The sequence below is a fragment of the Mobula birostris genome, chromosome 19, assembly GCF_030028105.1.
Source record: "Mobula birostris isolate sMobBir1 chromosome 19, sMobBir1.hap1, whole genome shotgun sequence".
Lineage (NCBI taxonomy): Eukaryota > Metazoa > Chordata > Chondrichthyes > Myliobatiformes > Myliobatidae > Mobula > Mobula birostris.
This window is the reverse complement of record NC_092388.1, coordinates 10,890,213-10,918,164: the sequence shown is the minus strand read 5'-3', so window position 1 is coordinate 10,918,164 and position 27,952 is coordinate 10,890,213. Positions and strand designations below refer to the sequence as shown.

General features: G+C 37.8%; 4 protein-coding genes across 4 annotated transcripts; all 4 read right to left on the bottom strand.

Moving 5' to 3' along the window:
* Window positions 1-87: 87 nt before the first annotated feature.
* Window positions 88-2,038, bottom strand: LOC140212304 (homeobox protein Hox-A4). Its single transcript, XM_072283007.1, has 2 exons — window positions 1,554-2,038; window positions 88-1,204 (listed from the first exon to the last, which is right to left on the bottom strand). The coding sequence occupies exons 1-2, from the start codon at window positions 1,969-1,971 to the stop codon at window positions 879-881; spliced, it is 744 nt and encodes a 247-aa protein (XP_072139108.1). The 5' UTR covers window positions 1,972-2,038; the 3' UTR covers window positions 88-878.
* Window positions 2,039-11,850: 9,812 nt separating this feature from the next.
* LOC140212436 (homeobox protein Hox-A6) lies at window positions 11,851-17,898 on the bottom strand. The gene is made up of 3 exons (XM_072283217.1): window positions 17,373-17,898; window positions 16,883-17,187; window positions 11,851-11,929 (listed from the first exon to the last, which is right to left on the bottom strand). Exons 1-2 carry the CDS (start codon window positions 17,800-17,802, stop codon window positions 16,928-16,930), a joined length of 690 nt encoding a protein of 229 aa, XP_072139318.1. The 5' UTR covers window positions 17,803-17,898; the 3' UTR covers window positions 11,851-11,929; window positions 16,883-16,927.
* LOC140212435 (homeobox protein Hox-A5) lies at window positions 12,905-14,914 on the bottom strand. Its single transcript, XM_072283216.1, has 2 exons — window positions 14,321-14,914; window positions 12,905-13,863 (listed from the first exon to the last, which is right to left on the bottom strand). Exons 1-2 carry the CDS (start codon window positions 14,904-14,906, stop codon window positions 13,613-13,615), a joined length of 837 nt encoding a protein of 278 aa, XP_072139317.1. The 5' UTR covers window positions 14,907-14,914; the 3' UTR covers window positions 12,905-13,612.
* A 6,244-nt stretch (window positions 17,899-24,142) lies between the features above and the next one.
* LOC140212437 (homeobox protein Hox-A7) lies at window positions 24,143-27,419 on the bottom strand. Its single transcript, XM_072283218.1, has 2 exons — window positions 26,918-27,419; window positions 24,143-25,957 (listed from the first exon to the last, which is right to left on the bottom strand). Exons 1-2 carry the CDS (start codon window positions 27,309-27,311, stop codon window positions 25,725-25,727), a joined length of 627 nt encoding a protein of 208 aa, XP_072139319.1. The 5' UTR covers window positions 27,312-27,419; the 3' UTR covers window positions 24,143-25,724.
* Window positions 27,420-27,952: the final 533 nt, after the last annotated feature.

Genomic DNA, 27,952 nt, shown 5'->3' with positions numbered 1-27,952 from the left:
GGAGTGGAAGGAGTTCTCAGCTTCGGTGTGTTTACCAAATCCTCGCTGCAAGTAAATTGTACACATAAGAACTGAGATGGTCCACGAATTAACGTTTTATTTAAAGCCTGGGGCTTTGGTTTATACACTGTAAATTATGTCTTTCGTTTCAGGAACATTTGGCACTGCACATAGCACACTGAAATATCCACAGAAAATACACAAATCTTACCAATGATTTGTACAGTTTCGTCACACTTGGACTGTACCAAAATTGTTAAATATACAACTCGTCTGAAATCTCTGAATAAGCTTCTTGCACATTCGTTATACTGATATCAGTACCACAACTATATAGAGGATACAGATTTAAAATAAAGAAAACACCTTAAATAACGCTGGCGACATAATTTATTTCCTATATATGTAGCATCTGAACAGTTTATTTGCTCTAAAAACCATTTCCACATCCACAAATATTGCTGCCCTTCTCATTTTCTAAAACATGTTTATTCTTATATTCTCACAAATATTTCAACAGACTACACTAGTTGAAATGATGACGCTTACGGTTCCTCACAATATCTATTATTCACGGTCCTTTGCTCTTTTTGCTTTGAATATCATGGTAGAAGCCACTTTGACAGAACTTAGCATCGGTTCATGTAGGGATATTGAAGGATACAGAACGTACCCAATGAAACAGTAAAACATTTTTAAAGTCTGCTGAGAATGGGTTAACACAATAGAAATGCGTGGCCCTAATGAGGTTAACAGCATATTTCCTTTGGAAGAAAATTCTCATTGCCAAGAAATCCTTCCACATTCAAGTCAATTATGTGGCGAACACATTTTGGTCCAAACTATGTTGTGGGAGAGGGGTTGGAGACTCGAAGCAGCTATAGGCTTGATGAATTTGGTGCTGAACCATCTGGCTGTGGGCCCTGGGAGGATACTTGTGTTTGCTGGCTTGTAGAAGATGATGAGCTAGCAGAACGCATCTTAGTGTTAGGCAGTTTGTGATCTTTCTTCCATTTCATCCTTCTGTTCTGAAACCAGATCTTCACCTGGCGTTCAGACAGGCAAAGAGTGTGTGCAATCTCAATCCGTCGACGCCTGGTTAGGTAACGGTTAAAATGGAACTCCTTTTCCAGCTCTAATACTTGTTGTCTCGTGTAAGCAGTTCGAGACCGTTTGGGCTCTCCTCCAGTGTAATTTGGGTTCACTGAACAAAAAAAAAGTACCAAACATAAATACAGAGACAGGCACGAATCTGACAATGGGATTAGATGCACGTGAATGAAGGTTATAAAAGTCCAGAGTTTTTTGTCAAAGTGTTCTGACAACGGAGAACAATCTACTGCAATAAAATGGCTCTGGGTATTTAGGTTAGAAAAGCATCAAAGACACATGGCCAGAAGCGAGATCCAGAGCAATCAAATTTATGGGCTCTGTAATTACCGACCTAACAGTTAGGTGATCGTAAATCTCATGAAAGGGCTAGTTACAGAAAGGGTTCCGCACATCCGATTTCAAGTGAATTTTAATTGTTTCAGTTTGCTTTAGTTACTTACCGGTGGTAACGTGAATTTTCTTCATCCACGGGTAAACTATGGGCTCTTTGCTGAGAGTACCCTTCTGGGCAGTGGGATTTTTCGCGTTTTGGCCACACAATGCTGGTGTAGCTACTGGGACCACTTCACAAAGCTGATTCTGTCTCGGTATGTGATTTTGGAGGCTAGTCTGCGACTGCATATGACCCCTTTGCGACATGTCCTGGTTGCCAGTGCCTTGGACATTGTTGAAGCTGTAGGTCGGCTCTGGGTAGTTTGATTGTGGGTATAGTGCCTCATGATGGAATCCAGTGTCCCGCGGTCGCTCGTAGTATTCAGGAGATTGGCTTGGTATGTAGTTATTTTGAGAATATTCCTCACAAGGTGGAAATTTTGGCTCAACGTAGTTGGAGTTTATCAAAAACGAACTCATGGTCATTAATTTCTGAAGTGCAAAATACTAATTTTTCTCGCGTTGTCGTTTTTCTGTTCCATAAAACCCTCCTACTTGCTGTCAAGTGTATAAAGTTAGCTGTTCATGTGATGTAAGCAGCCAATGGGACGAGTGGCTGTGGGTCCCGGATAAGGAAATACACCAATGATGAATGCATGGAGTCCAGTGAAAAATTCCATATTATCATTCAAAATCTCGTTTCCCCGAAATTATGTTGCCGCATAGATAGAAAAAAACCGTAGTAATCAGGAAAAACACCTAATTGTAAAATAATTTTAAATAGGCAATGATGTCACGATATTATATAGACAACAGATATTTGCAAGATGTGTGTTAACGGGGGAAAATATCACAAGATAGTATCAAGAGCGGTCTGATAATGTCTTAAATAGTTTACTATTTTCTGAGAATGCGACTCTATAAGCATTTTCACCTATATATCGCAGGGAAGTTAAGGCTATTTCGTGGCATAATTCCGAGAATTCACTGGAGTAACAGATACCATTGAAGACATTCTGAGATTCAGCCTTTGAAAGAATTCCCATAAAATTCTAAGAAATATTAGGTTTAATGAAATAAAACTTGTGTCTTTTCGAATATCTCAGTAAGATTTCAATGTAAAATCACATTCGCTAAGTGTTGGAAGATTGTGTCCAACTGCTTCATGTATACTACTAAACGTGATGTATTCAATTGATATCAACAACATGATACAATAAAATTTTGTTAAAACTCCCATTTAGTTGTTCGATTGTGCAATATTTTTAATTTAATATTGTCCTATGATATTATTTTTTAAAATCTGATTTAATTGAGCTAGGTGAAATACGAGTGACAGAAACGAACATTGTATTATTGGAAATGGATTGTTAAAATGTATACTGATTGCATTACTTTTATGTATAAAAGCATGCAGAAAGCACAAATGCTCAGTAAATCGATTAATTTGAATGGATATATGTTAAAGGGAATTTACTAAACTTTGTTAATTTTGCACATTTCAATCTGAAACGAAGCTTATTTCATCTCCTTGCATAGCTAATTACTGAAAAAAACAATTAATTTCCAGGTAATTCTACAATATCATGGTTAAGAGTGGATGAATGAAACATGTAACTTTAATAAATGCTATCTGTTAAAGCAATGCATTAAAACACCAGTGGTATTTGATAACGCCTTCTAATGTTTGCTGTCTTTTCCTTCAAAAGACAATAATAAATTGAGCACGCTGATTAGCGTTTTAGATTAGTTAACCTGATTAAAATTCTATCATGCTTACATGCGAATTCTGATATTTTTCGAATACATGCAATAAGAAGTTGCCCTCAACAGAATAAGTGCCAAGTTGCTGCATTGCGCGTTACATTTCCAAAATAAGCATATGCAATATGCTTTCTGGACTGCCATAAAAGTGATTCATTAGCATTCGTTCTTGTCAATAAGGGATGCGTTAAAATCTCAATTTTATTGTTTGAACGGCACACTGTATCCAGGCACATTTGCTCACATTTTATTAGAGTGAATCTTTTCCATGCACTGGAACACATATTTAGTAGAGTACATTTACCAGCCCAGCCTGTTCTGCAGCGGAGTGTAATCGCCCATTAGAACGCGTTCAATTAAATACCATGCTGTAAAAATCAATTGACTTTCGGTGTAATTAATACACGCTTATTTCCACTGCTCACTGTACAAAGAAGGGACAATTTAACACAGCAACATACATTTCTTGTGCGAATTTATTTTGTACACCCCCTAGAATACATTCTGTGCATGTTTATATTTAAATTAAGTATAATACGGCCCACAATGTTATGAAATAATGTGGTCTAGATTATGTTAATAAAATCTTACTTCCTGTTAAACAACGCCCTTTATAAGAAATACAAACTTTCTAAAATTATTGTGCCCCCCACCACCACCACACGCCCCATGATTTTCCTTTGGTAGGCTTAGAGTGCATCGTTTTGCATTAACCAAATAAATTGCCAGTAAATAAAGCAGTCTACTAATTAACTTGGGTGATATCTGTATTTACGTTTTTTGTCGAAAAATGGGGAATTAGAGCTCATCGTATAAACACAGGGCGTTTCTGAAGACGAGCAAATGTAGGTCAGTCGCCAAAGCATTTTTTCCATAATAAACACAGATAGAGCCAAGACCCCCAAGTGTTAGCTCGCCTGCGTGCACATTTGACATTTTTACTGCAAGGGCAGATTTACAGCCATTTTAAAGAGAGAGGCAAAGTTAACGCTTTTTACGACATTTCCAAAACCTGGGGATCTTAAGAACTTTCACCAAATTTTAATTTTAGAAAGAGTCGAGTTCATGAAATCTGTTTCACGTAAAAGAGGATCCAAGTTCTGAGGCACTGAATGGAAGATTTGTTTTCGCGTTTTAATAAATCAGAAATTACACTTTACCAGTCTTAACTCTTCCGAACAGCAAATCAGTAGTTTAGATGATTAAGAGTTTCATATTTTCTTCATTAGGCGTCCGAATCCATCTCGGGATTTATCAGATAGATTGCATCATGCCAAAGTGTACTTGTTTCGCATCTCTATCTGGGGCATGTGGTTAAAACAGCCGGTCTCCGAGTCAAAAACAAAATAAAACAAATAAAATGGTACATTTCGAAGATACATCTTCGGGCAGGCTTGCACCGCATCCCACAGAGCTGCACAACTGTGCATTTATTGGACTTCGACACGGGAAACAAAACAAAAGGTTTTATTCAATGAAATGAGATTTCGTAAGGGATACGCGAAGCTAAGTTTGGAAGTGACCGAAAAGTGACACCGTGTGCATTTTGTTTCTTATTAATCTTATACATTGACAGTCTTTGTTAAGTAACAAGGCGTGCCATTCGTGAGGCGACATTTTCATATTTGTTAGACGCGGTGACCTGAATTTCACCTCGGCCTTGGACTTAGCCATTTCTAAAAGGCCTATAGTGCTCTTTCAAATACCAGAGTGTTTTGCCCAGGTCATTACCTTTGTGGAGGGGGGAAAAGTAGCCAAAATGCATGGGTTCTATACAGTCCCGAGTGTCGCAATAGCCATTTCTGTAGCGTGCTTCAATGTTTGTAAATATAACTTCTAGTGAAAGATCAATGCATTTGTAAAAATCTGTTTGATCAAACTCAGAAAAAAATAATTCGGGAAAATATTAAATAACATTTAAAAATACCCGGGATCGGATAATTTTCTTTTTAGATTTGATAATAATTTTAACATACAAAAAAGTTGCACAAAGGGCTGTATTGTGTTACTAATACATCTGCATTTAATTTGAAATCCACTCACTCGTGCCTCCATCCCTCTACAAACTTCATCCCCAATATATTATGTCAGAATGTCGTTCTCATAAAATAAATCTACTATTTTAGGGAACACGTTTTTCATATATGACCTTCAATTTTGAAAATTGTGACAAGATGTCCTGTTTCCTAATTTCACCAATGGAGTGTTCCCTCTCCAATGATTTCCCGCTTCGGAAAACGTTTTAATTTCCAACAAACTATTCTAGTAACAAGTGTCAAAATCGCAAAACGAAATTATTCGTTTAGAATAAGCTTCCCATCTTTCTTAGCGAAGGAAAAAAGGTCCATTTATGCATGATGGATTCCTGTCTTCTCTTTATTCGTATCTGTTATACAATATCATGCCGTTTCCTTCTTTCACCAAAATCCGCCACTTTTCTATGAGTCCCTTACTGTGTCAGAAATGTTACTCCTTTTTATCCATACATACAGTAAATAAATATAATCTGTAAGTTTCAAGAAGAATGAGATGGAGGAGTGGGTGGGGGTAGGGGGTGTGAAGAAGGTTATATGGACTCCGAGTAAAGATGGCTCCTTGACCTACTGAATAATGCATTTGTTTTTGAATCACATATGAAATAGATTGGGTTTTTTTGCAAACTGTTGGTGTACTGATTATGCAATTTGGCCTGCTCTTAACAAACATTAATTTCGTTTATCCCTACAACACTATGCTTTTTTTACTTTCCTAATCCATTACCTGTGTGTTAATGATTTTCGAATGCACGCATTCTCCAGTTTCTAGGTAGAACGCTAATATTGGTTTACAAAATACGCTGCATCCCGTTACTCATAATTTGCTAACTATGATGAAAATCAAGAAATATAAGACGTTTTTACACGGCTTTATATTCTCTATCGGTATCTTAAGCTAAGACGTATTTGATCATGATCTATAACATGACCAAACGGCGGCGGTGCTATTTAAATGCTTATATTTGTATAAAATATTATATCTGGATTTAATGCCCCAAACAAAATTTGACCTTCTTCTATAATTTAGTCGTTTACTTATTAGTTTACTTAGTCGTTAAGATTACACGCATAGCTAAGATTAGTTTGTAATACATTTAAAACACTGGCCGTAATCCTGTAATGATTCTAATGTTAGCTTGTGTATTTATCATTCTATATATAATTTATATTCTTCATATTATCTACTGAAATTTATTTTAGGGGGTGAAAAAAATAAGAGAGCAAGACATAGCTAAGGATTTGTTCAAATAAATAGAAGTAATTGAGGAAATAACTAAGCTTTTTTAACAGCTTTATATGTAGTTATTTCCCTCTCAAATGTTACACTTCCATCGATATGAACAAAACGGAAATGAAAAGGATACAGAGTAGGACACATACCTATATAATTTTATGATTTAAATAGGATGTCAATGCAAACATATGTACTTTTGAAATGTTCATTAATTCTAAATTAGCAGCAGTTGTTCTACATTTCTTTTTAAAAGAAGGTTTCTATGAATCTAAATTTAATTGATGTCGATCTTTGCCTAGGGGAGGACTGTGTACCCTGTTGTATATTGGAATTCGACAGACTTCTGCTGTATTTCAAATCCTAAAAAGCGTATTTTAGTGCGAACTTAAATAAAACAATTGAATTATCTTTTTAGACAAAGGTCTCTTGATTTTTTTTTGGTATAATTTCGAAAGATTTACCTGCTACATTTACACGGGAGATAGGAGAAATACCGTGGTCGATTTTTCAATATGAAATACAATGTGTCTCCATCATGAAAAGAGCATTTTTTTCTTTCCTTTCGTCAGTAATTGAGGTCGTTCAGTCGCTAGGGTTCACCTGGAGTCCATAGCATGATACACGGGTAACTCAAAGCTATTTTATCTTTTGTGCTGATAGTCAAGATCGCGCTATAACATTGACATCAAACTCTGTCTGAGCAGATGATTGCAAGTCGGGCAAAACGTAAACTTTTGACCCTCAACTTTTTGACCCTATAGTTGTACCGCCCTGCCAACCACCGTACAGGGAGCCTTTTTCAAAGCCCCACTGAGGACTAAATAATATCCCCTTTCGTTCAGTATTTTCATGATGTACTGCTAATTTCAAGTTTTGGAAAGCTAAAGCAGTTGCATCCATTCCCTCTCCGTCTGTCCCACACCTAACCCCCCCCCAACCCGTCCCCCCATAAGTGAAACGTCCTTTTAATCTTAAAAATGGCATGAAACTCAACAGTCTGCAAGCTGTTTATTCGAGTGCTCCTTTATTTTGTTGGATGTGCAAAGAGGGTAAGTTTTTTTTATCATTGCAGCGACCAGCCAATGTAATTATAGATAGTGTGGGGGAGAAAAACAAATCAATTTAACACGAGTTTACTTTCGCATTTTCGTTCTTTTCTGTTATACTGATAGAACAATGGGTACGCAAGCTTCCAGCCCCTGCTAATACTGACTGTGAACTTGGTCTAAAGCGAGCTCTGCTGGTGAGTTGCAGAGTGTGCAGATACCTCTTTCTTCCCTGAAAACATGCCCTTTTTTGACTTAAGGAACGAAAATCCTCCAATCAATGAAATAATCCCCATCCAAATTACATAATTTTTGTACAAGAGGGGCGCATTCTGAACTCTCCTTGCCAAAGACGCGTGACTTTAATATGATACCCTCTTAAGAAAAAAAAGATGCATTATTAATTAGTTTATGTCGCAACTGTAAGCAGTAGATGAGGCAAACAAAAAAGGAGGCGGGAAAATAATAAAACTTTGTGAAATTTCCTTTTGCGAATTGATTCTAAGTGAACTCTCTCTAAAAGATTGTTTTAAGCTACTGATTCCTTCCTCCAGAGAAGAGGGTTGACAAATACAAATGCATAAACATAATACATACTGCTATTTTAATCTTTGCGTAATGATACCCTATTTAGATAAAGTGTGTATGATAACTACTTGCATCCCCCTTATTTTATGAAGGACATGTCTCTAGTAACAAAATAAAAAATATATATTATGGTTTATTTAGTGGGTTCGCATGTTTCACTCCCCCCCCCCAACCCATTCCATCTGTAGCAAGACATACTGATGTGAACGGAATCTTTCAGCGTTTTATTACAACAATATCTTCCATTCCAGTAAACACACCGCGGTTATTAATGAAATCATTTCAGGAAGACTTAACAAGTTCTTTATTTCTACAAGGTCATGCTGCAGTCAAAACTTTACGGCTGAAAAATTCATGGCAGCGTATTTAGTAACAATCTGCTTCTTTAGCTCATTAGTTGTCTCTGCAGAAATACAGTTAATTCCATGAACCTGAGTGCCAAGGGACTTCGAACAAAATAAAGAAATAAAACGTGAACGTGACGGAACTCCTGAGAGCATACGTGTGTTACTTTCTTTTAACAACCCTCATTTTTAGACCTCAAATATTCCATTTAACAATATCGCCAAGAGTCAGATAGATGGACTAAATGCAACTAAAAAAGGCAACTACTCGGTTAAGCACTTACGTAGCTTGCTAGATAATCTGAACTGATATGTTAGGTCATCATGTGGATAATATTATCACACATGCATTTCAGTGAGCTGTATGGTAACATTTTATGCTCATAAACAGAGGAATATTGCCACTCCCTTTTAAAGTTATTTTAAGATGCAATGAATACCAAGTCAATTATCTTACTTTAATCATAAATAGTTACTCTCAACACTGCCAGCCGCTCTTTCCCACCCACCTTCCCACCACCACCACCAACAACCCCAGATCCACTGAGAGGGCCCCCGAGAAATTTGTCCCTGTCTCACATAATACAAAGATGCGTACATTTTATAGATTACAAAAAAGGGACAACTACATCAAAATCCTTGTTACGGGCTCTTGGTTTGATAAAGAATCTATTTGTTGTGGTTAGAGAAACTTCTATTCTGGCCAAAAGCAAACTAGCATAGATTGCAATTGAAGTACGTGGTGCCCTTTCGATGCCCTTAGCACAGAAGAAACGTAAGCACGTCGCATTCCAGGTTTTTTGGCGTCCATCTCTTTACCACTCAGAACTTCTCATTTGTTTAACATTTATATTTTTTCTTCACGATAAGGGAATTGTTGGCTGAACCACACAGAAGCTGCTTTTAATTTCAACCACTGATTAATGAGATGGTATGTTAAAGGGTAGAGATATGTTACGTTAAAGCTCTCAATTAAACGCCTCAACTAAAACTTATCCATTGCTTCAATTTGAGAAAACAAAAGATTTTTCACCTATATCCGATTTCTAAATTGAACAACTGCTTTTTGAATGAGGGTTCATTCACTACATTTTCAGATTAAACATTCTGTCTTGTAAGAAATTGAATTTATTGACAATTTGTGTTTCACAAACTGAACAGATTGCCTTTGTACTCCGTGTTATGTCTTTGCCCATGGCCTTCTTGAAGAAGACTTTGTAAAAGGCATATCAAATAATGAACCGCTGATTTTGTTTTGAAAATGTGTCTGTAATCGTTCACGTAAAATGGCAGCCTCAAACCATTGAAAGGATGCTTCTGAAAGGCAAATACAGTTCTCCTCAGAAACTAGTTAAACTCCCACTCCCCCTCTCTCAGTCTCTTTCTCTCTCTCTTCCTCTCTATCTCTTCCTCCCCAACACACACACACGCACACACACACACACACACCCTCCCTCTCTCCTACACCCTCAAGTATACAGATGCAGTATACTAAATGGAGAAAGAAGGCCTTATAGGAAATAGTAGGTACCTTACCGAGGAAATCTCAGAACTCGGCACTTGTGGGGGAGCATCCTAAGCCATTCTGTATTGGTCTCCATAGAATATCTGCATTGCTCAAAGGTGTGCAGTTCCCATTTTAGATAGCATGCACACGTTTAATCCTTAACTTCACAGCATGCTCTTCCAACTTCTTGTCCAGTTTGGAGTGTAGAATGTTTTTTTATATATAAATGAAATGTCCCCCCCCACAAGTTCAACAAATTATATCAAGTGCATAACCCTTTGAGTAATTTGAAACGAAATAACACATTACCACTAGGGTTTAGGAATGCATTCGCAAGGAAATCAATTGTAACTGTAATAAGTAATATGTAATGTTTGTCTGAATGGCACTCCAGCACTGATTGAAACTAAAGATCGTTTTGGCTTGTTATAAGAGGCCTTTAAGTGATCTGGACAGATGATATATTAAACTGTCATATTTAAATGTAAACTAATACAAAGGAAATTACAACAGATTGACGCGATTGACATGGCCGATCCGGAACTGCTGTATTGATACAGGGGCCGATTTCCTTTATTTACTGTTGGGTTTTATAGCACGTCGTAAAACAGACCTAATTGCAGTGGAATGTTTTGAGTGTAAGTTCTGGAGGGTAATTGCTTTCAACCTCTTTAAATCTGTAGTCGCCTATTATCTCTACTTCTTATAGTATAGGTTTGCTATGACATTACAAACGAAAATGAAATATCCAGAGAAGTTAATGAATTTTGCTCTCAAAAAAAACTTTCGTTCTTCGGAAATACTGTTTTCAAGCATTCTTCCTTTGATTATACATGTAAGCCTTCATCTACATTCTAGACTAGCGGAAGCTTCAAAGAATAAAAAATCGGTCATAAACTTTATGGTTCGTCAGCCACTACTGTGGGAAGCCTGCAATTCACGAGAAAAACAATGTTGGCGTTACAACAATTAAGAGTAAAAGTTGCAGTAACTCTTCTATTGGGCGTATTTCAGATGTTATGTTACAAATAAATTTGGTCTTTCTGTCGCACATGTGCCTAAGTTTAGATCTTAAGGATGTTTTTCTTTGCAGTAACATCTTTTGTTATATTACCCGTACTTCCATTCCTCAAAAGACTGATGATTGTCGCCATAAAAGTTTAAATTACGATTTCGAGGAGGGGGCTGGGGGGAGGGGCGGTTTGCTTGGTTACGTGAAAGAATCATGTAATACAGTCTGTGTACCTTAATCAGCTCATGTGTGCAGACTGGCTTTATTTTGGAACTCTTCAAACCACACTTACACCCTACTCATTAAAATATCAGTACCCCGTAAGCTCCCGAATTGCTTGCCAATGAATACATTTGAAACATATACTTTGAAACAACACCAACAAGAGACTTGTCACAACAGCAGCAGAACACTCCCCTCAAACAAATCACAGATAAACACATTAAACACCACTATCAGACTTTGCGGGGCAAAAAAAAAGTCTGTCCACAATATAAAAGTACTGAACAATAACAGTAGCTTTCGGTAAGAATTAATCGTGCCTTGCAAAAACCTGTTACATTTTTAATGGAACACACACACTCCTCCCTCAAAGTTTTTTTTTCTTTCTTAATCTTTCATTTTTTCACGACTTGATTTGTTAAAAAAAACAGAAGCTTCATTTGAACGCAAAAAGAAACTAATTCGTAGCTCACTCAGACTTTTTTCTCTGCCTCAGTGCACTCTGGGTGCCGCTCAAGGCCTGTGTTACTGGGCCAAATTTCTTGCTGAGAATTGCAACGATAATATTTCAACAGAATTTACCTTGTATTGCAAGAAAACACAACTTTCCTGTATACTGGAGTTGTGGAGCTGTGGATAGTCCTCTGAGCAAGAAGATTAGCCATTTGAGTGGCCTGCCTGCACACGCAATCTGCAAAGGAGCCAAATGAAGTCCAGCGTCAGTGAGATTATATGTTATGTAGAATATACTGTTCCATGTCAACTCCCCAAAACCATAAAACTTACTTTAATGACACCACGTGATTTTTTATAGCCAGTGAGGCTATCAGTCTGTGCTATGGATGATTTTACGATCTAATTCATAGACAAAACCCTATTCATTTGGCACCCAAATGTCATATAGCCGGAACTGAGGTGTATAAAAGTTTACTGTTTATAACTTTAAAGGACGAGCACTCACTCAGCAGAAAGGGTGAAAGTACTGATCCCCCTTGCTGTCAGGAGCTAAGTGGTGACTTTTCTGCCCTGCTTTCACGCGGTAAGTGAAGTTAACTCTGTAAAGTGAAAATACCTGTTGGAAGAGGTTTACGCTACACTTTAGAATGGGGGAGTTGAGAGATCGTGGCTTAACGCCTACCTGCGGAACAAAAGTGGTTGGAATGCTTCAGGGTGCAATCTTTCCTCAGACCCACACTATAGAGTTTCAGAGAAATCAAGTCTATGAAAAGGGTTTGTTCAATTGCAAGAACAGCAATGGAGGCAGCAAGGAAATTGGCGTTTTAGCAGGAGAAGGAAACGGTGCGCAAAATTCAGAGCGCAAGGACTGGGATTCAAGAGGCGTACGTATTCACTCCGAAATGCGTAAAAACACCAAATTACAATATAGCACCACGTTCAAATATTCACTGAACTAATTCCTACCGAATTCCGCCATTTGCAATAATCATAAATTTCGAAATGCATTTGTTAGAGACCCGTCTTTACAAGTTTGCGCAACTTGAAACCCTACGGTTAACCAATCTACAATATTTTCATCTAGAGCAAAGTTATAAAAATTATGCCAAACTTTTACTTTTTTTTGGACAAAAACTATGTTAAGCGTTTGTAGTGGAAGCATTTTAATTCACAAGACAACAAACGCAAGAGAAATACTTATCTGGGAGTCTAAAGAGCAGGAAAGTTACTATAGAAACTTTATTTTAACTTCCAGTCAGTTTTAAAAACAAATACAAAAGCTCATCACTAATTTCTTAAACTGCCAGTCTTTTAGGCTTTATAGTTATCCTTTGTCACAAAAAAACATACACCGACGCTGCGCTAAGAGCCACTTATTGGAATTCGTGCAAAGTCATACAAAGGCACAGCATAGACATACAGTTCAAAGTCGCAATACCCTTCACAAAATTCACTGCTCACTAATAACACAGAATAGGTAGCATCTCAGTGATTTAACACTACGATATCAAATACAGAGGACGATGGTCTGAAATTAAATTCGTATTGCAAGCTTGGAGCTATTTTGACATTTAGCAACACTAACACATACATACACTTTTTTTGCAGAGTGCAACACATAATTACATTTTACTAGACGATTTTATACAGTTACTTCAAGTAATACCGCTTGTATTAATATAAATAAGTTAAAACAGCTATAATTCACAAGGCTATCCTATTCCTAGACAATATACTGTAAGCAATGACTTGTACAGGCAACAGTACGACCAGAAAGCAGACTAACGATGCAAAGATTGGAATACGGCAACATGGAAATGCTTTTCTTCATAGAAGTAACACGGGAAAAGAGTTTTGGAAGTCAGTACTGTATTGACATTATGCTAATTGGTCAGCTAGTGGCCAGTGCTTCTATTGATCAAGGGCGATATCCGCCTCCTGCAGCGGCCATGCTCATGCTTTTTAACTTGTTATCTTTTTTCCATTTCATCCTCCTGTTTTGGAACCAGATCTTAATCTGTCTCTCGGTTAGGCAAAGAGCATGTGCAATTTCTATCCGTCGTCTCCGGGTCAGATATCTATTGAAGTGGAATTCTTTCTCCAGCTCCAGCGTTTGGTATCGGGTATAAGCGGTTCTGGCCCTTTTACCTTCTGGTCCTCCCATACTGTCTGTAACACACACACACACACACACAAAAATGAATCCTTTGTTTAGTGCAATCAGTATAATATGAAATACACTACAAAAAAAAATACAAGCTGAATGCAGGAGACTGAAATTTAAGCACCCGCCTGTCTACGTTAACCTTTGCGCTCCTTCTATGCCTTAATAGCAAAATGACTTTAGAAACTTAACTGGAACAAAATGTTGAAGTCTCCACTTGGACGAATCTGCCCCACTATTAACCACACCTTTTTCAATCTAACAATTCTTATTTACCCCCACATTATGATACGTAACTGGATACTAATATTATCCCACCCCGCAAATGGTTACAAATATAATTACAGCTTAAAATTATGACCCTTACGGAAGTCTTAGCGTATATATTTAGCGTTTTGATTTACAACGCGTAAAGTAATTTAAGATTCCACTAATGCAAGGATGAAAGAGGAGGGAGTTTACCGTGACTTATGTGCAGTTTTCGCATCCAGGGGTAAATCTGAGGCTGCTGCTGTGCTGTGCCTTGCCCGTTCTGTGAACTTGGAGGGTCGCTGCTTGCCGGGGTGTCATCCTCAGTACCAGGCGACGTGCCAACCCCATCTCTACTGATTTGACTGCTGCTGCTGCTGGAATTTGAGGAGGTAGTTGGGCTTGCTATGGAGTTTTTGATTCCGGGGTGGTTGTCACTGGCAGGCGGACTGACCACGGCGGAGCAGGGCAGAGGGTCAGGTGAAGGAGACTGAGTGGACGTGGCAGGTTGGTTGTACCTGGTGTCTGCCCCTGCTTCTGGTCCTGCTCCTGCTGCTGCTGTTGTTGCTGCTGCTGCAGAGTAGCTTCGAGATCTTTCACTGGCATTAAAGTGGTTAGATGCTGGACGACTAATGCTGAGATCCATCCCATTGTAACCGTAGCCGTACCTGCTGGAATGCATCGTTGCAGAATCCCTGTATTGCTCGCTCACCGAGCTATGATCTCCATAATTATGTAACTGGTAGTCCGGGCCATTTGGATAGCGACCGCAGAATGAGTTTACAAAGTAAGAGCTCATTTGATTTTTTTATTTATTTATTTTTTACTTGATTTGTGGCTCTTGGTCGTTTGTGCGTCTAGCACCCTGCACAATTTATGATGAATTATGGAAATGACTGGGACATGTACTTCGTTCCCTCCTACGTAGGCACCCAAATATGGGGTACGACTTGAAATCACGTGCTTTTGTTGTCCAGTCGTAAATTCTCGCTGATGACCTCTAGAGGTAAATCCGTGCACTGTGGCTACAAATTGGAAGGTTGCGAGGAAGAAAGAAAGAGGGTGGCGCGCACGGGGGCGCGCCGGCGGCTCCCAGCACTGGCTTTGGGTTGTCCTTGCGCGCCACCCTCTGGAGACAGAGGCTATGCGACTGTGGTTGTGATGAACGGGAAAATCGGCCTCGGGTCGAATTAAGGCTACCACACATTTCAAACTTAACCATTACATTTCGTAGAATAAATCACATAAACCAATGGGAAGAGCATCTTTCAAAAAAAATCTACGTCGCACAGCAGTACATTTATTTAACCCACCAGAGATGTTGGGTTTTCTTAAGATAGAGCTGATGGTGGTACAGATAGGACTCGACGTTTTCTTGTAACTGGCTTGTTTTGAAATTTTTTAAATTAGATTTAATTTTAGTTATGTATTCTGTGATTTTCGTACGCTTCGGGTACCATCGCTGATTAGTTCAGGGGAGAAACGGTATCGTACAGCATCAAAATGCTAATTCTTTTAATCTGTTACGCCGTTTTAAATTTTTATTTTGTCTGCATAGCTCACAATGTTAGAGTTCACCGTGTATCTGCGGAAATTTCGAAGCCACCCCGCACTTAAACTCTCAAGCCAATTTTCGCGTTCTTAAAACTCATGTCACGTATATTGAAGATGCGTTTAAATTTTTCCAATTTACTTTATTACATATTACATCCTAAACAGGGACCCCTTTTCGATTGGTATATAAACGTCGTTTTGTGCCCAGTTTACGTGGAAATAATGTTTTTGCACAGCATTTTGCGTTGGTTCGATTAGTAAATGCTGTACATTATCTAACAAAAGGCAGCGCACTTTACAAATAGTCATCCACCTAATCAAAACATCAGCTTTGTGCAAGACCACTATTTCTAGGTTTGTTGTAATAAATATCATGAAGAACGTTTTACAATTTAAACGCGGCTCTAGCTACGTCTTTACTTGTGCATTTAGTGAAAATTGCCCTATTTAATGAACCCAGAAACCAAATAGTCATTCTTACCACGTATACAGTCCATTTTTTTCCTCTCTGAAACAAGGACATCTACCGATCAATTTCACAGTGCTAAGTTTCCTTTCACAGCTTATTTAATACAAAAAGTTTTCGGCAGCTTTTGCTAAAGGCTAAATTCTTACAAATTGGGCACCTTGCTTTTAATTATATATTAATGTATATCTTAATATATATTTAAGACATTTTTATCCTCAAAACTTCAATTTAAAGCGAAAGCGTTACCAACCTAGCTTAGTTTATCGTACGAATGTCAGGATAAAAGGAAATATAATTGTTTTCTTTGTAAGAGAAAGAATGGCACGACCTGCCTGAATACTGTGCCCTCTTAATTATCTAAAAACAACAAAAAATGGGGGCAAAATGTGGACATATACAATGCAATATTTATCATTAGCAAATGGGCATATCTACTACGATCATTTATTTGGAGACTGTCAAATTATACCTACGGAGCAAACTATCCATTGAAACAATTGGGTCATTATTTGTGGTGCAACCCATCACATAGTAACGACTAGAAAAGCAGAAACATTCACATTTCGCATTTATAAAACAATTAATCCTACACCGTATAATTATTGTATCCTATGGAATGCGAATTATTTGAACAATTCCTCTACCAATTATACATAGACACAAGCTCAAGAGGAACAACGAAAACAAACAGATATACGATTATTTTTTTCTCTCTCTAAACTGTTTAGCAGAATGAGCACATTGTAACTCACTACCAAACAGAAAGGCCCAGGGTAACTTCCTTTGAATTTGCGCTCTTACTCCCCTGTTTTATCTTCTGCTTCTTCGCTGTTGGATTCTGTTGTGTTTAGAAGTTTGTTTTCCTTTTTCCATTTCATTCTCCTATTCTGGAACCAGATCTTTATCTGACGTTCTGTGAGGCAGAGTGCGTTGGCAATCTCTATCCGGCGGCGTCTAGTTAAATATCTGTTAAAGTGAAATTCTTTCTCCAGCTCAAGTGTTTGGAATCGTGTATAGGTCTGTCGTCCTCGACGCCCATGAGGCCCAAATACAGAACCTACATGGTGGAAACACAAACGTCAAAGAAATTCAAAACAGTAAAGTCATATTATCAAATCAACCATATTATTCAATTCCCCGATTCGACCCAGAGTGCCCCATTTAAACACTGCAATTAACATATGTAAGCACTCCTGTAGTAAAGTTGGAACAAAGTGTCTGTAGGCACTAAAATATACTCACTGGAACTTGAATTCATTCGTTGCATCCAAGGATAAATTGGAGTACTGTACTTCCGGTCGTTTCCTTCTTCACTCAAAATTTTGTTTTGCGCACAATCTGTTTTGTAATGTTGGTCTGAGGAAAAGAAGTCATCCTGGGGTCTATGCTTTCCACTACCGGATGGCGAGATACTGGCTAGATCCTTTTCAGGGTAGAAACAAGAAGCTCCATAATCATACGATGCACGATTGCAAGCTATTACTGAATTGGATTGTTGATAATAACAAGGTGAAGAGTAACTCTTATCCTGGAGGGTGGTTGCCCCATAGGAAGCTGGAAAGTGCCTTAGAGCATCATAGCCCGTTGTATAAAGTGGGATCTGTCCGAGGAAAGAGTCCTGGCCACTAGGCAGTGAAACAGGGAAACTGGGGTTCACAAAATACGAACTCATTTGCTCCACACTCTGTAGTAATATGATTTGTTATGTATTAGTACACAATGTGGTTTAGCTATTAGTAGTCATCGAGGTGGTTTGTTTCAGGATGGCCGAGCGCCAAAGCGACAGCAGCAAATATAACCAGCTGATCAGTGTCTGGCCAATAGAAAACGACTTTAGTTCAAAAAACTCCCTGGAGATCCGACGACTGTGCTAGCAAAGTTACAAACAACCAAATCAGTTCTGAACTATAACAGAGGTGGTTCTAATAGAATATTAGTGGCCCAATGAGAACCGTATTAGGTTACAGGATATAGTTATGCATGCATATTTCATATAGTCTAACACATGGAAAAATGGCTCTGCGTCACGTATTTAACAATAGCTCGATCAACAGTGATTAGAAGACAGATGCGAAAATAAGAAACAGAATAACAAATTATTATTTCAGTAAATGTGTTTTATATGTAGATGAACATTGTAATTTAGATAGGTAAATAACAGTTGTAAGAATAGATTTTTTTTTCATTCAGTTCTCCATTTGGGTTTTTTTCATTGTACAGGCATAATGTCCCTTTTTGTTAGCTTGTGTAGACTAGGGAAACATCAGAAATCAGTCTCTGGAATAGTGTTTCTCTGACTATTTTAAATGCGGTAAAGAACAACAGCGTCTACACCTAGTGGGATAGGAAACACCAACAGTCTCCTGATTTCTGCTTTCAGTAAATTACCCCTGCTTAAAAGAAAGGGAAGAACACAGCCATAAGAGTATGTATTCAGGGAGATGATTTATAGATTTAATTTTGATATTCTTGCAAAGAAAATCCCAACAGAAGAGCACAACGCCATATCTTAGCTTTGAAGGATTTCACAGTAATTGTGCGTGGGAGTGATTGTTATTGCATCAGCACTCTTCATTAAAGCGTGCATGTATCTACATGTGCATTTGGTGTATAAACACTACAGTACTTCAAGAGAAAAGTGTTGAACAAAACGTTTACCGGGATTGTTCAAATGTCCAACCGATCTACAAACATACAGGAGCTCGGATTTATACTTGATGTGTCCGCATATGGGCTCCCTTCCATCACAATGTTATTTTAATTGCACGCGATTGAAATTTGCTAATACTCCCCAAATCCCAAGTTCGATTTTCCATAATTGCACGCTGTTAAGGTTTTATCGACCATAAAATAGTGGAATGTTTCTTTTGCAATAATTAGGCATTTTTGAACATCTCGATGGAGTAATTTGTGTTTTGGAATAACCGAGTACTTACTGCGCCCTCAGCGCGGCATCAGATCGCAGTAAAAGGACGGAAACCAGGGGCTCCTTACCAAAGATCTCATTATCCCGTTAGATTTCTTTTCGTCAACAATAGTAATACAGAGATTGAAATATCTAAGCTGGAGTAAACAATGCACACATACAATGTGTCTGTTTATCTATTTTAGTGGGGGTAATTTAAGTGATGTGGTAAATATAGTTACAGACCCTGTACCCGAACTCGAAACAAAGCAATTATAGGACAATGATTGTAAGTTACGGGCGAGTCATAAACGCGGTTGGTTAGTGGTTGGACAATTTTACATTTTCGAATGTTATAATGTCTTTCTGGGGAGGATGTTATTTTATTTATTGTAAGTTGTTAAAATACCTCGACAGGTTAATATTCAGTACTGAACCCTTATATATCTGTCTTTCTTCTCTACATATAGACTGGCTTTATAAAAACAAACAGAATGCCTGCCGAAATCAAAATCTGTAGCTGTTGGAGGTGTGAGTATAAGTACAGCGGGACTGTGGAGGGAAATGAGCAAGACCACGCTAGTTCGAATCCTCTTAATGAAAGGCCGTCGCTTGCCGCTTTCCTCAGTAACAGCTCTGTAGTATTTTACCTTGTGTTGCAATTCCTCGTGTGTGCCTCCTCTTGCAATTGTACCTAAGATTTTAATAAATTTGAAATTATCTCATCCACGTTTGATCTGTTCTGCTCATGATTTGTTTTAAATATTATTTTCGCCTTTCGTTTATTCGTGCCTCAAGCATGACAGCTAGTTTTTGAAGACCCCCCACCCACACCCCACCCTCCCCTCCCACCACTACCACTGTATTCTTAAAAAAAGGAAATTTTCACAAGTTGGTAAAGATAAAATATGACACTTTAAGATGGATTAAAGAGCAATGTGGTAACCTATATCCATTATTTTCCTATTAGGTGATATAGCTAATAACCACTTCACAATTGCTGCTGGACCATGACTTAGGAAAACAAGCCAATAAATATAATGAGAGCATGAACGCAGAATAGCGTAAATCTGAATCGAAGAGCTCAGCAAATATATTAAACAGTAACAATTTCTTCTTGTCATTAAAACGGAAAACAACGCAGACCAATTTAAATACTGCACTGCAGTTTTCGGCTCAGATTTTTAATTGGCATGCATCTGTTTAGAGACAGAGTACTAATTAATTTTAACTCTATTGCGACTTGCAACTAGATCGTAACTGGTCTGGGAAAGGTTAAAATATCATTCCGTTAGTCTTTCCGTTGACGTACTTGCATTTCCTTGCAAATAGCAAAACCTTCCTAAAGCTGATAATAACCAATATATTGCAAACTCATTCAGTTTAGAAATTAATGCTAGGAATTTTCGTACCTTTAAAGTTCATTTTTTTCATTAAAGTTATATTACCGTCAACGCAAAGATATGTAAATTAGATTTTATCATCTGGTTAATGAGAGGGAATTTTTGGCAAAGACTTTTCGTTCTGGGGGTGATTAAGTTTAGTATAATCTAGACAGTCGTAGCAGATGTAATTCCAGTCATAAATACCTTGCGCTTTTCTTGGCCTATTAGGTATATTTGGGGCCTTGGTTTGGCGCTTACAGTTAACGTAGAATAGCATAATCACTGTCCCGACCAATAAATATTTTATAATATACTAACACTTAAGCACACATTAAACCAAACATCGCATAATTTCTAAATAATACAATACAGGCCCTGAAACTACGAAATTCGAGGCCGTGATTCAGAATGTTACCCACTTGGCATTTTGTGTTAGTTGTTGATATGTTCACATCTCGTTAACATTCTGCATTAAAAATGTAAGTCAGGAGAAGAAGTCCCACAATCTCCCAACTATTTCTATTAATTCCAACACATTCGAAAAAGTAGGCAGTTTAAATTGATTGAAGGTAGTGTTTGCAGCCTTTTTATTATGAAGAGTTTTAAAATAAATTGAGCTTACAGTATTTATACAAAATTTGTCTGTCCACTTAATGTTCGATTAATCGAAAACATACTTCATAGTCACTTATTTTAAAGCTCTAGATTAATTTAATTTTTCGCTCTTCTTTCGGTCCCACGCCTGTTTTAAAAAATCTCTTTGCCACCTTAAACACTGATTGCTAGTAACATTTAAGACTATTATTTAGAATTACACTGATTTATAGTAAACGGGGATATATTTCTCTTAGTTTTCATTAATTACAACGTCCTTATTAAATCTAATTTTCTATTCTTACCACAACTATGTTCAAACTACGGTTGGCATAAATATTACTGGAGATCACATAAAGTTTAATGCCTAATATAGGGGCGATTTGTTGATGTACAAATATTCAAAATCATTGCATGCTGCTGGTGGTTTTCCAAAACATGCACTTCACAAAGCTTATTATTCTTTTGCGCGCAATTGGACGATCAGAGCTAAAGCCGTTTAAAATTTAATACATTACTTTCGTGTAAATGGGCTTCGCCAAGCTCTTGGATCGAATTCAGAACATTCAGACATTATGTAAGCAAAAATAATGATTACTGGACGAGTCCACAAAACAACTTACATAACGGTTAATTTGAGAACTGAACTCAACCATTTAATCAACAACGTATGACCAGAAAGAGACGCTGCGCTGCTCCGAGCGCAGGTTTTGTTCACACTCCAAACACAAGATGGCAGCATCGAGTCCAAAAACATAGCCAACATCAATATCCACACATTTTCACATTTTAAGTCAGACAACAGTGTTTCAGTGCCAGAAAGACAACCACCGCGCTAAGATCCAACAATAACAGGCACTTTTGTCTGCTCACACCCAAAATAGGTTCTCTTTGATCTTTCCTTACATTCATTATCAACATCAGCGTAGCAATAAACCTCTAATAATTACGGATGGCGTCTTCAAGTAAACGCCAACAGAGAACGCTCATTGCGTTGCTATCGGATAATTTCCAAAGAAATAATAGAAATATTATTTTAAAATATAGTATCTTAAACTAAAATTATTAATTGATAAAAGACGATTCAAAACAAATAATCAATTCATTGGTGCAAGAAAGCCGTCGCAATCACTGCAAGCGGCACCTTATTTTAAACTTAAGTAGATGTACGTTTCTCACTCTATAAAGTGTGCAACAGCTGTGGTTAAAAATAAAGCAGAATTGTTACCATACGGTATCTTCTTGAAAACAATACCGATCAAGCAATATGTTTCACTTCTTCGGATTTGTTCTGTGTTTTCCCCCTGAAACACTTTGAACCAATAAGCCGGAGTCGATCAGATGAACCAGAACATACCACGTCAATAGTATTATTCACACTCTTTTTTAACAAAAGCATACTTCACAATTTCAAAGAATAAAGCAGCCTCTGACAACACTCAAATTGCTTAAAAAATGCATAACCAAGTGATATTTGGAATTGGTTATTCCGAAGGTCGTTGACCCTTTTACAAAGTGGACTTTAACTTTGACAAATTAAGAATTTTAGAAAGCAGGTTTTAGCATAATATCTTTAAAAGGTTTTTTTTAACGGAATTGCTAGGTGACGAATGGGGAGAGGGCCTTACCTTGTCGCCGAATCGATCTCTCGGGCTGGCTTTCCCGGGCACTGCGCAGGCCGTGCGGAGGGTTGACTCATCCCCATTGAGACTGTGTTGTAGAGTCCGTGTTAGTTTGACAGCTGTCCGTTCAGATCCAACCCGGGCCAATTGCTCTCGCATTCCGCCAGCGGCGTTTAGTGACGACTTGCAGGAAACTGCCCTGCGGATAGCAGCCGGCTCTTTTTAGTCCAATGCTCCACCTTCTGTGGAGGAATTCGAGGTTGCCTGCCATGAGATCTGTGCTGAAAGCTTGGATGCATTGAGGCTCCATGGACAATAATCAGTGCGCTGGGAGGGGGAAAAAAAGAACAAAATATGCGGCGAAAATAAAAGCCTCCAAGCTCTCACATCCGAACCAAGACGCGTTTAGCACAAGAATGCAGCTCTATAGTCGCAAGGGAAATTATAAAAAGTTCATGTTCACGGTTACTCTCCACATGACTTTCAGCGGCCAATGGAAAAACCGAACAACTCGTAAAGTTCTATTGCAAAGTTGTAAATTTTCATAAAACAACAACGGATTTATGACATTTCCCCATGACTATTAGGAGGCAGGTCCTAGACGCCATTTTTAACAAAGAGACAAGTTAAAATTGCGAAATTATAAAAGATTTTTTCCGCAGTTTAAATATATTTTTCCAGTTTCCGAAGACAAGTTATCATGATAGTAATATTCGTCTCTAATACGTGGGGTTTTTTTACAGGATAATACTGTTACCGCACCCAGGCTCTTATTAAAGCGCATCAAGTCGGTGTTAATGTTTAATCGAAGCTTTCCATTCCTGTTTTCCTCCCCAGTTTTCCATTTTATTTAAGTATGGTGCCGTTGGAAAATGAACCCCAGCTCGTTCATACCGTGCGACACAACTTCAGGTCGCACTGCCGCACTGCATCCACAACGTATATAGATGCACTTGCCCGAAAATTCGTTCAAAGGTCGCCGATGATAGAACACTCGGCTCTTCACCCCACTTCTTATTTGTCTTTATACTGAGTCCGAGTACAATATTGCTTCATTTTTTAAAAACTTTTCTTCCAATGTTCCCAGATTGATAAATGGGCACGATTTAGAATCGAATGTTGATTACTCAGCTACAACTTTTCCCGGATTTCTCAATTCGAATGTATCCCGTCTGAATATTGACATGCTCAAAATAAAACATCTGGCCAATTATGATCACAATTACCCACTTTTAACAATCGACTTTTCTTACATGTGTTTTAATTAATATAAAGATTTCCGATAAGGTGTTTTAAAACAATGTTTAATTTAATATAATTAAAGTGAGATTATTGGAAGGTGATGGGTGTATGACGATGTATGAAGGGTTATGCATAGATTTAATGTTTATATTTAATTCTTGTGAGTAATTATCTATCCCATACCTTTATAACGAACCATATACTCACTCATTTGGCGGTATATGGCTCAGACAAGAAATTGAGACCATGTTTATTCAAGCACCGTTTTAATGTTTCTGGGTTTTCTTTGCTTACACAGTTTCCATTCAAAGTATACATGTCAAGAACGAATATATATATTTAAATAGATTGCACCTTAAACCTTTAACATCGGTTATTATTGAACAACACATACACAGACTACAAAGCAAACTTTCGATTGACAAATACCACACCGAATATGGAACCACAATATATTCAGCTGACGATGCAGTTCGGGTTTTCTATTATTACATTTGGTTATTAATTTTTTTAATATAATTTAAACAGTACACATGTCTAAGACAACTGATACAACACTTAAAGAAACACGATTACATCAGTCAATAATACAAGGTTTATTGAAATCTTTAGCAAGTATATATTTTAATGACACCCATCAAAAAGTAATAATGCAATTTCTCCCTCCTAATACAACTATTTTGCTTTGTACAGCATAGTATTGAAGCATATTGCGAAAGGATTCCATTCGCGTTAAACGTAAACTGGCTTCTAGGTAGTATTCATTATGTTTCTGTTGTAAAGTGACTACATACACACCTCATTAAAATACACACATATCGGAATATATTTCACTGTCGTACTCTCATATTATGGTACTGTTATAAGAAGGGCGAAAAATCAAGACTCCAGAAGAACATTCTCAGTCTAGAAACAATTTTTTTAAATTAATCCATTTAGGTAGTTTCCATAAACGTGCAAGATGTCCACTACTGTGGTATAGGTAGTTTACAATTAATTGCCAAGTGAATACAACCCATTGCTTTACATCCCTGGTGGGACGATACATATAAAAAGACACACTAGTAACACAATAAACAATCTAGAGAAAAACGAGGAATTGAGCAGAAATAAAACATTTAACTCATCAGATCTTGCAATACATGATAAAGAGTGGCTCAATACTTGGTTTCTGGTTGGATTGGAAATTAGCCTCTAAAGTCACGACGTTCTTACTTTGTGAATGGTATGCAGAAATGTTTTAAAATATTTTAGGATGCGAATTAATGAAGGTAAAATAAGACTGCTAAATAGCTCAGTGCATGAGATATATCTTATATCACAGAGTGGTAAATGAATTTAATACAATGGCTACCGTTTGTTTTTTTTTTAATCGGTTCATATTGTTCCTATCGCTCCACTATTGGAGCACAGAGTCGGGATCCCATTCCCTTATTTAAGTAGAGTGCAGAGGTTCAGAATTGTCCTTTCATTTGTGTGTTTTTTTAAAATATTGCAACAAGAGATTCTCGGATTAGCTGGGGAAAATACGTGACCACCGGGCAAAGGGTCTACAACCATTTGCTTTCACTTTAGTATTGAAAGAACTTATTCTGAACCTATTTCCTTCTTATGGTTTTACTAATGCCGATCAAGATTTTGGATTTTTTTTATTAAAACCAAATTAGAGAAAGCAAAATTATTATTTATTTCAGAAGACTATTGAAACATATAGGTAGTATAATGAGTGCCAACGCACAACATTTTTTTTAATAGTCCACGACTGTGGCTAGGTAGTTAAATGTCATTGTTAGCTGTCGGGAAACAGCTTTGTACATTCGCACAGTTCAAGCTTCAGATGGATATTTCATTCCTGTTTCTCCTCGGTTGTGGTGCTAGAGCTGCCAGCTTTGGTCTCCTTTTTCCACTTCATCCTCCTGTTCTGGAACCAGATTTTGATCTGCCTCTCAGTCAGACACAGAGCGTGGGCGATTTCGATCCGTCGCCTGCGAGTCAGATAGCGATTAAAGTGAAATTCTTTCTCCAGTTCCAGGGTCTGGTAGCGGGTGTAGGTTTGCCGACCTCGCTTTCTGTCCGGGCCTGGGGTACAGGAGAGGAAATAGAATAAAACAGTAATTATATCTGTGTTTAAAATAAAGTTTAGTAACTAGTAAACATAGATAATCTGTCTAATTCACGACTGGACGCTCTAACTTTCCCCACGTCTGCTTATTAAATTGTCTGTGGACTAATTGTCTCTTTCATTAAATTGTCTATGGACTAAATTTAATTTCTAAATAGCTTTAGGATGCAAATGAACAATTTTGATCGAAGCGTTTCTTTCTTCTGGCTGTGTATTCAAGGAGAATAAGCTTTAATGGAGGCCTCTGTAGTCTTTAAGAATTGTTATCAAGTAGAGTGAAATAACATTAAGGATCTACACATTTCACTCAAGATTATGGATATCAATTTAATCAGAAAATACAGGTAACTTATGTCTTACAGTTTCAATAAAGGTTCTTCAAGTATGTTGACCAGTAATAGAATCACACAAATCCGGGCAGATTTACACTTGCATTACAGTACCTAATGGTACGTTTTAAAGATGAACTCACATCTATAGGGTTGAATCTTTACATAGGTCAAGGGATCTTTCTTGGGGTAAAATACGTATAATTTTTTCAGTCTTTCGACTGTGTTTTAACTGTAAACTTACATTAGACATGGAATATATCATTCCATACGCTCAAGACTATATTGCCTCCCGAGTATCAGTTTTTAAAAAGCTTATTTGATGTTGACTAAAGTGAGTAAATAAGCAATATGTGCCTCGCTGTTAACCTTAAATGAGCGGATGTCGAGTGCTTTTACGAGGATTGTACTGATTAATTGTGCAATAAAAGTTTTATGATTGCTATCTGCATACAATGCCACATGCGTTTGAGGAACTGTTCCGCAGCTATCATTAAAACTCTTTAACTACTTTCAGGATGTACTGGCTCTCATCTTAACTGGCCGCTTGCACGTCTCCCATAGCCGAGTTACATTCATGTCCCATACCTGCATTCCTCATCCAGGGGTAAATCCGGAAATTGCTCTCTGCTTGAGGGTGCACGCTTGTCTGGTCCAATTTTTCGCAACCCTGTTTGCTCAGATCGCTGCAAAGTACTGGAATGTTCTGGTCTAAGGCAGAGCAGCGCAGGTTGTAGGAATCTGAATTTAGGTTATAACCCGTGTTGTACATGGAAGGGCCGTGATAGATGGCACTGTTAACATTGTACAACCCGGCCATCGGGGTTGGGAAGGCGCTCGCGCTCGCTCCATAGCTCGATCTCTGAGAGTTCGCGGCAAAGGCACAAGAAGTTGCTTCAGTAAAGCCACTTGTGTTCTGGAAAACGGATGTCCCCGCCGTATATTTGGGAAAAAGAGCATTCACATAATACGACGAACTCATAATTTTGTCTGGTGATTTGTTGGCCGAGACTCCTCAGTGTCGGTTTTACGAGATAGCGTGATATATGGCAGCATTACACCCCCGATTTACACCAAACACCCATTTTCCTTCGGCCCGACTTATTTCTATTCACGTGACCCGACCATGTGATCCCGTCGCCCAATAGCATTCCGCATCACAGGTGGTAAAAATCATGTTATTCGACTATTTTCAAAATAAATTATGCAAGAATCATATAAAAGATTGCATTATTAATATAGATAGGTTGTGGAACTTTCCAAAAGTAAGTATCTTCTAACAAGTTCTTGACAAGCCAATCCCCCTCACACGTATGTGAAGATTTTTCTGAGCGCAGGTATGTCTCCAACGCTTTTGAAAATGAGATGCGCGATGAATTTGGAAATGTCATGAAAGGTTTTCTTTGATACAAAAAAAAGGGGACACATTGCTTTTACTTGCTGGAATAGCTAAAATTCACACACAGAAGAAAACCGATTACATCAAAATTACGAAACATCTCCTACAATTTCCTTGTTAAAAGTAGACATTACACGGTTTCAATTAAAAGACAGGCGCTCTTCCATTGTTCCACACACGCTGTCTGTGCAAGAGTTTGCTGTTATTCGGCATTATGAGTTCCT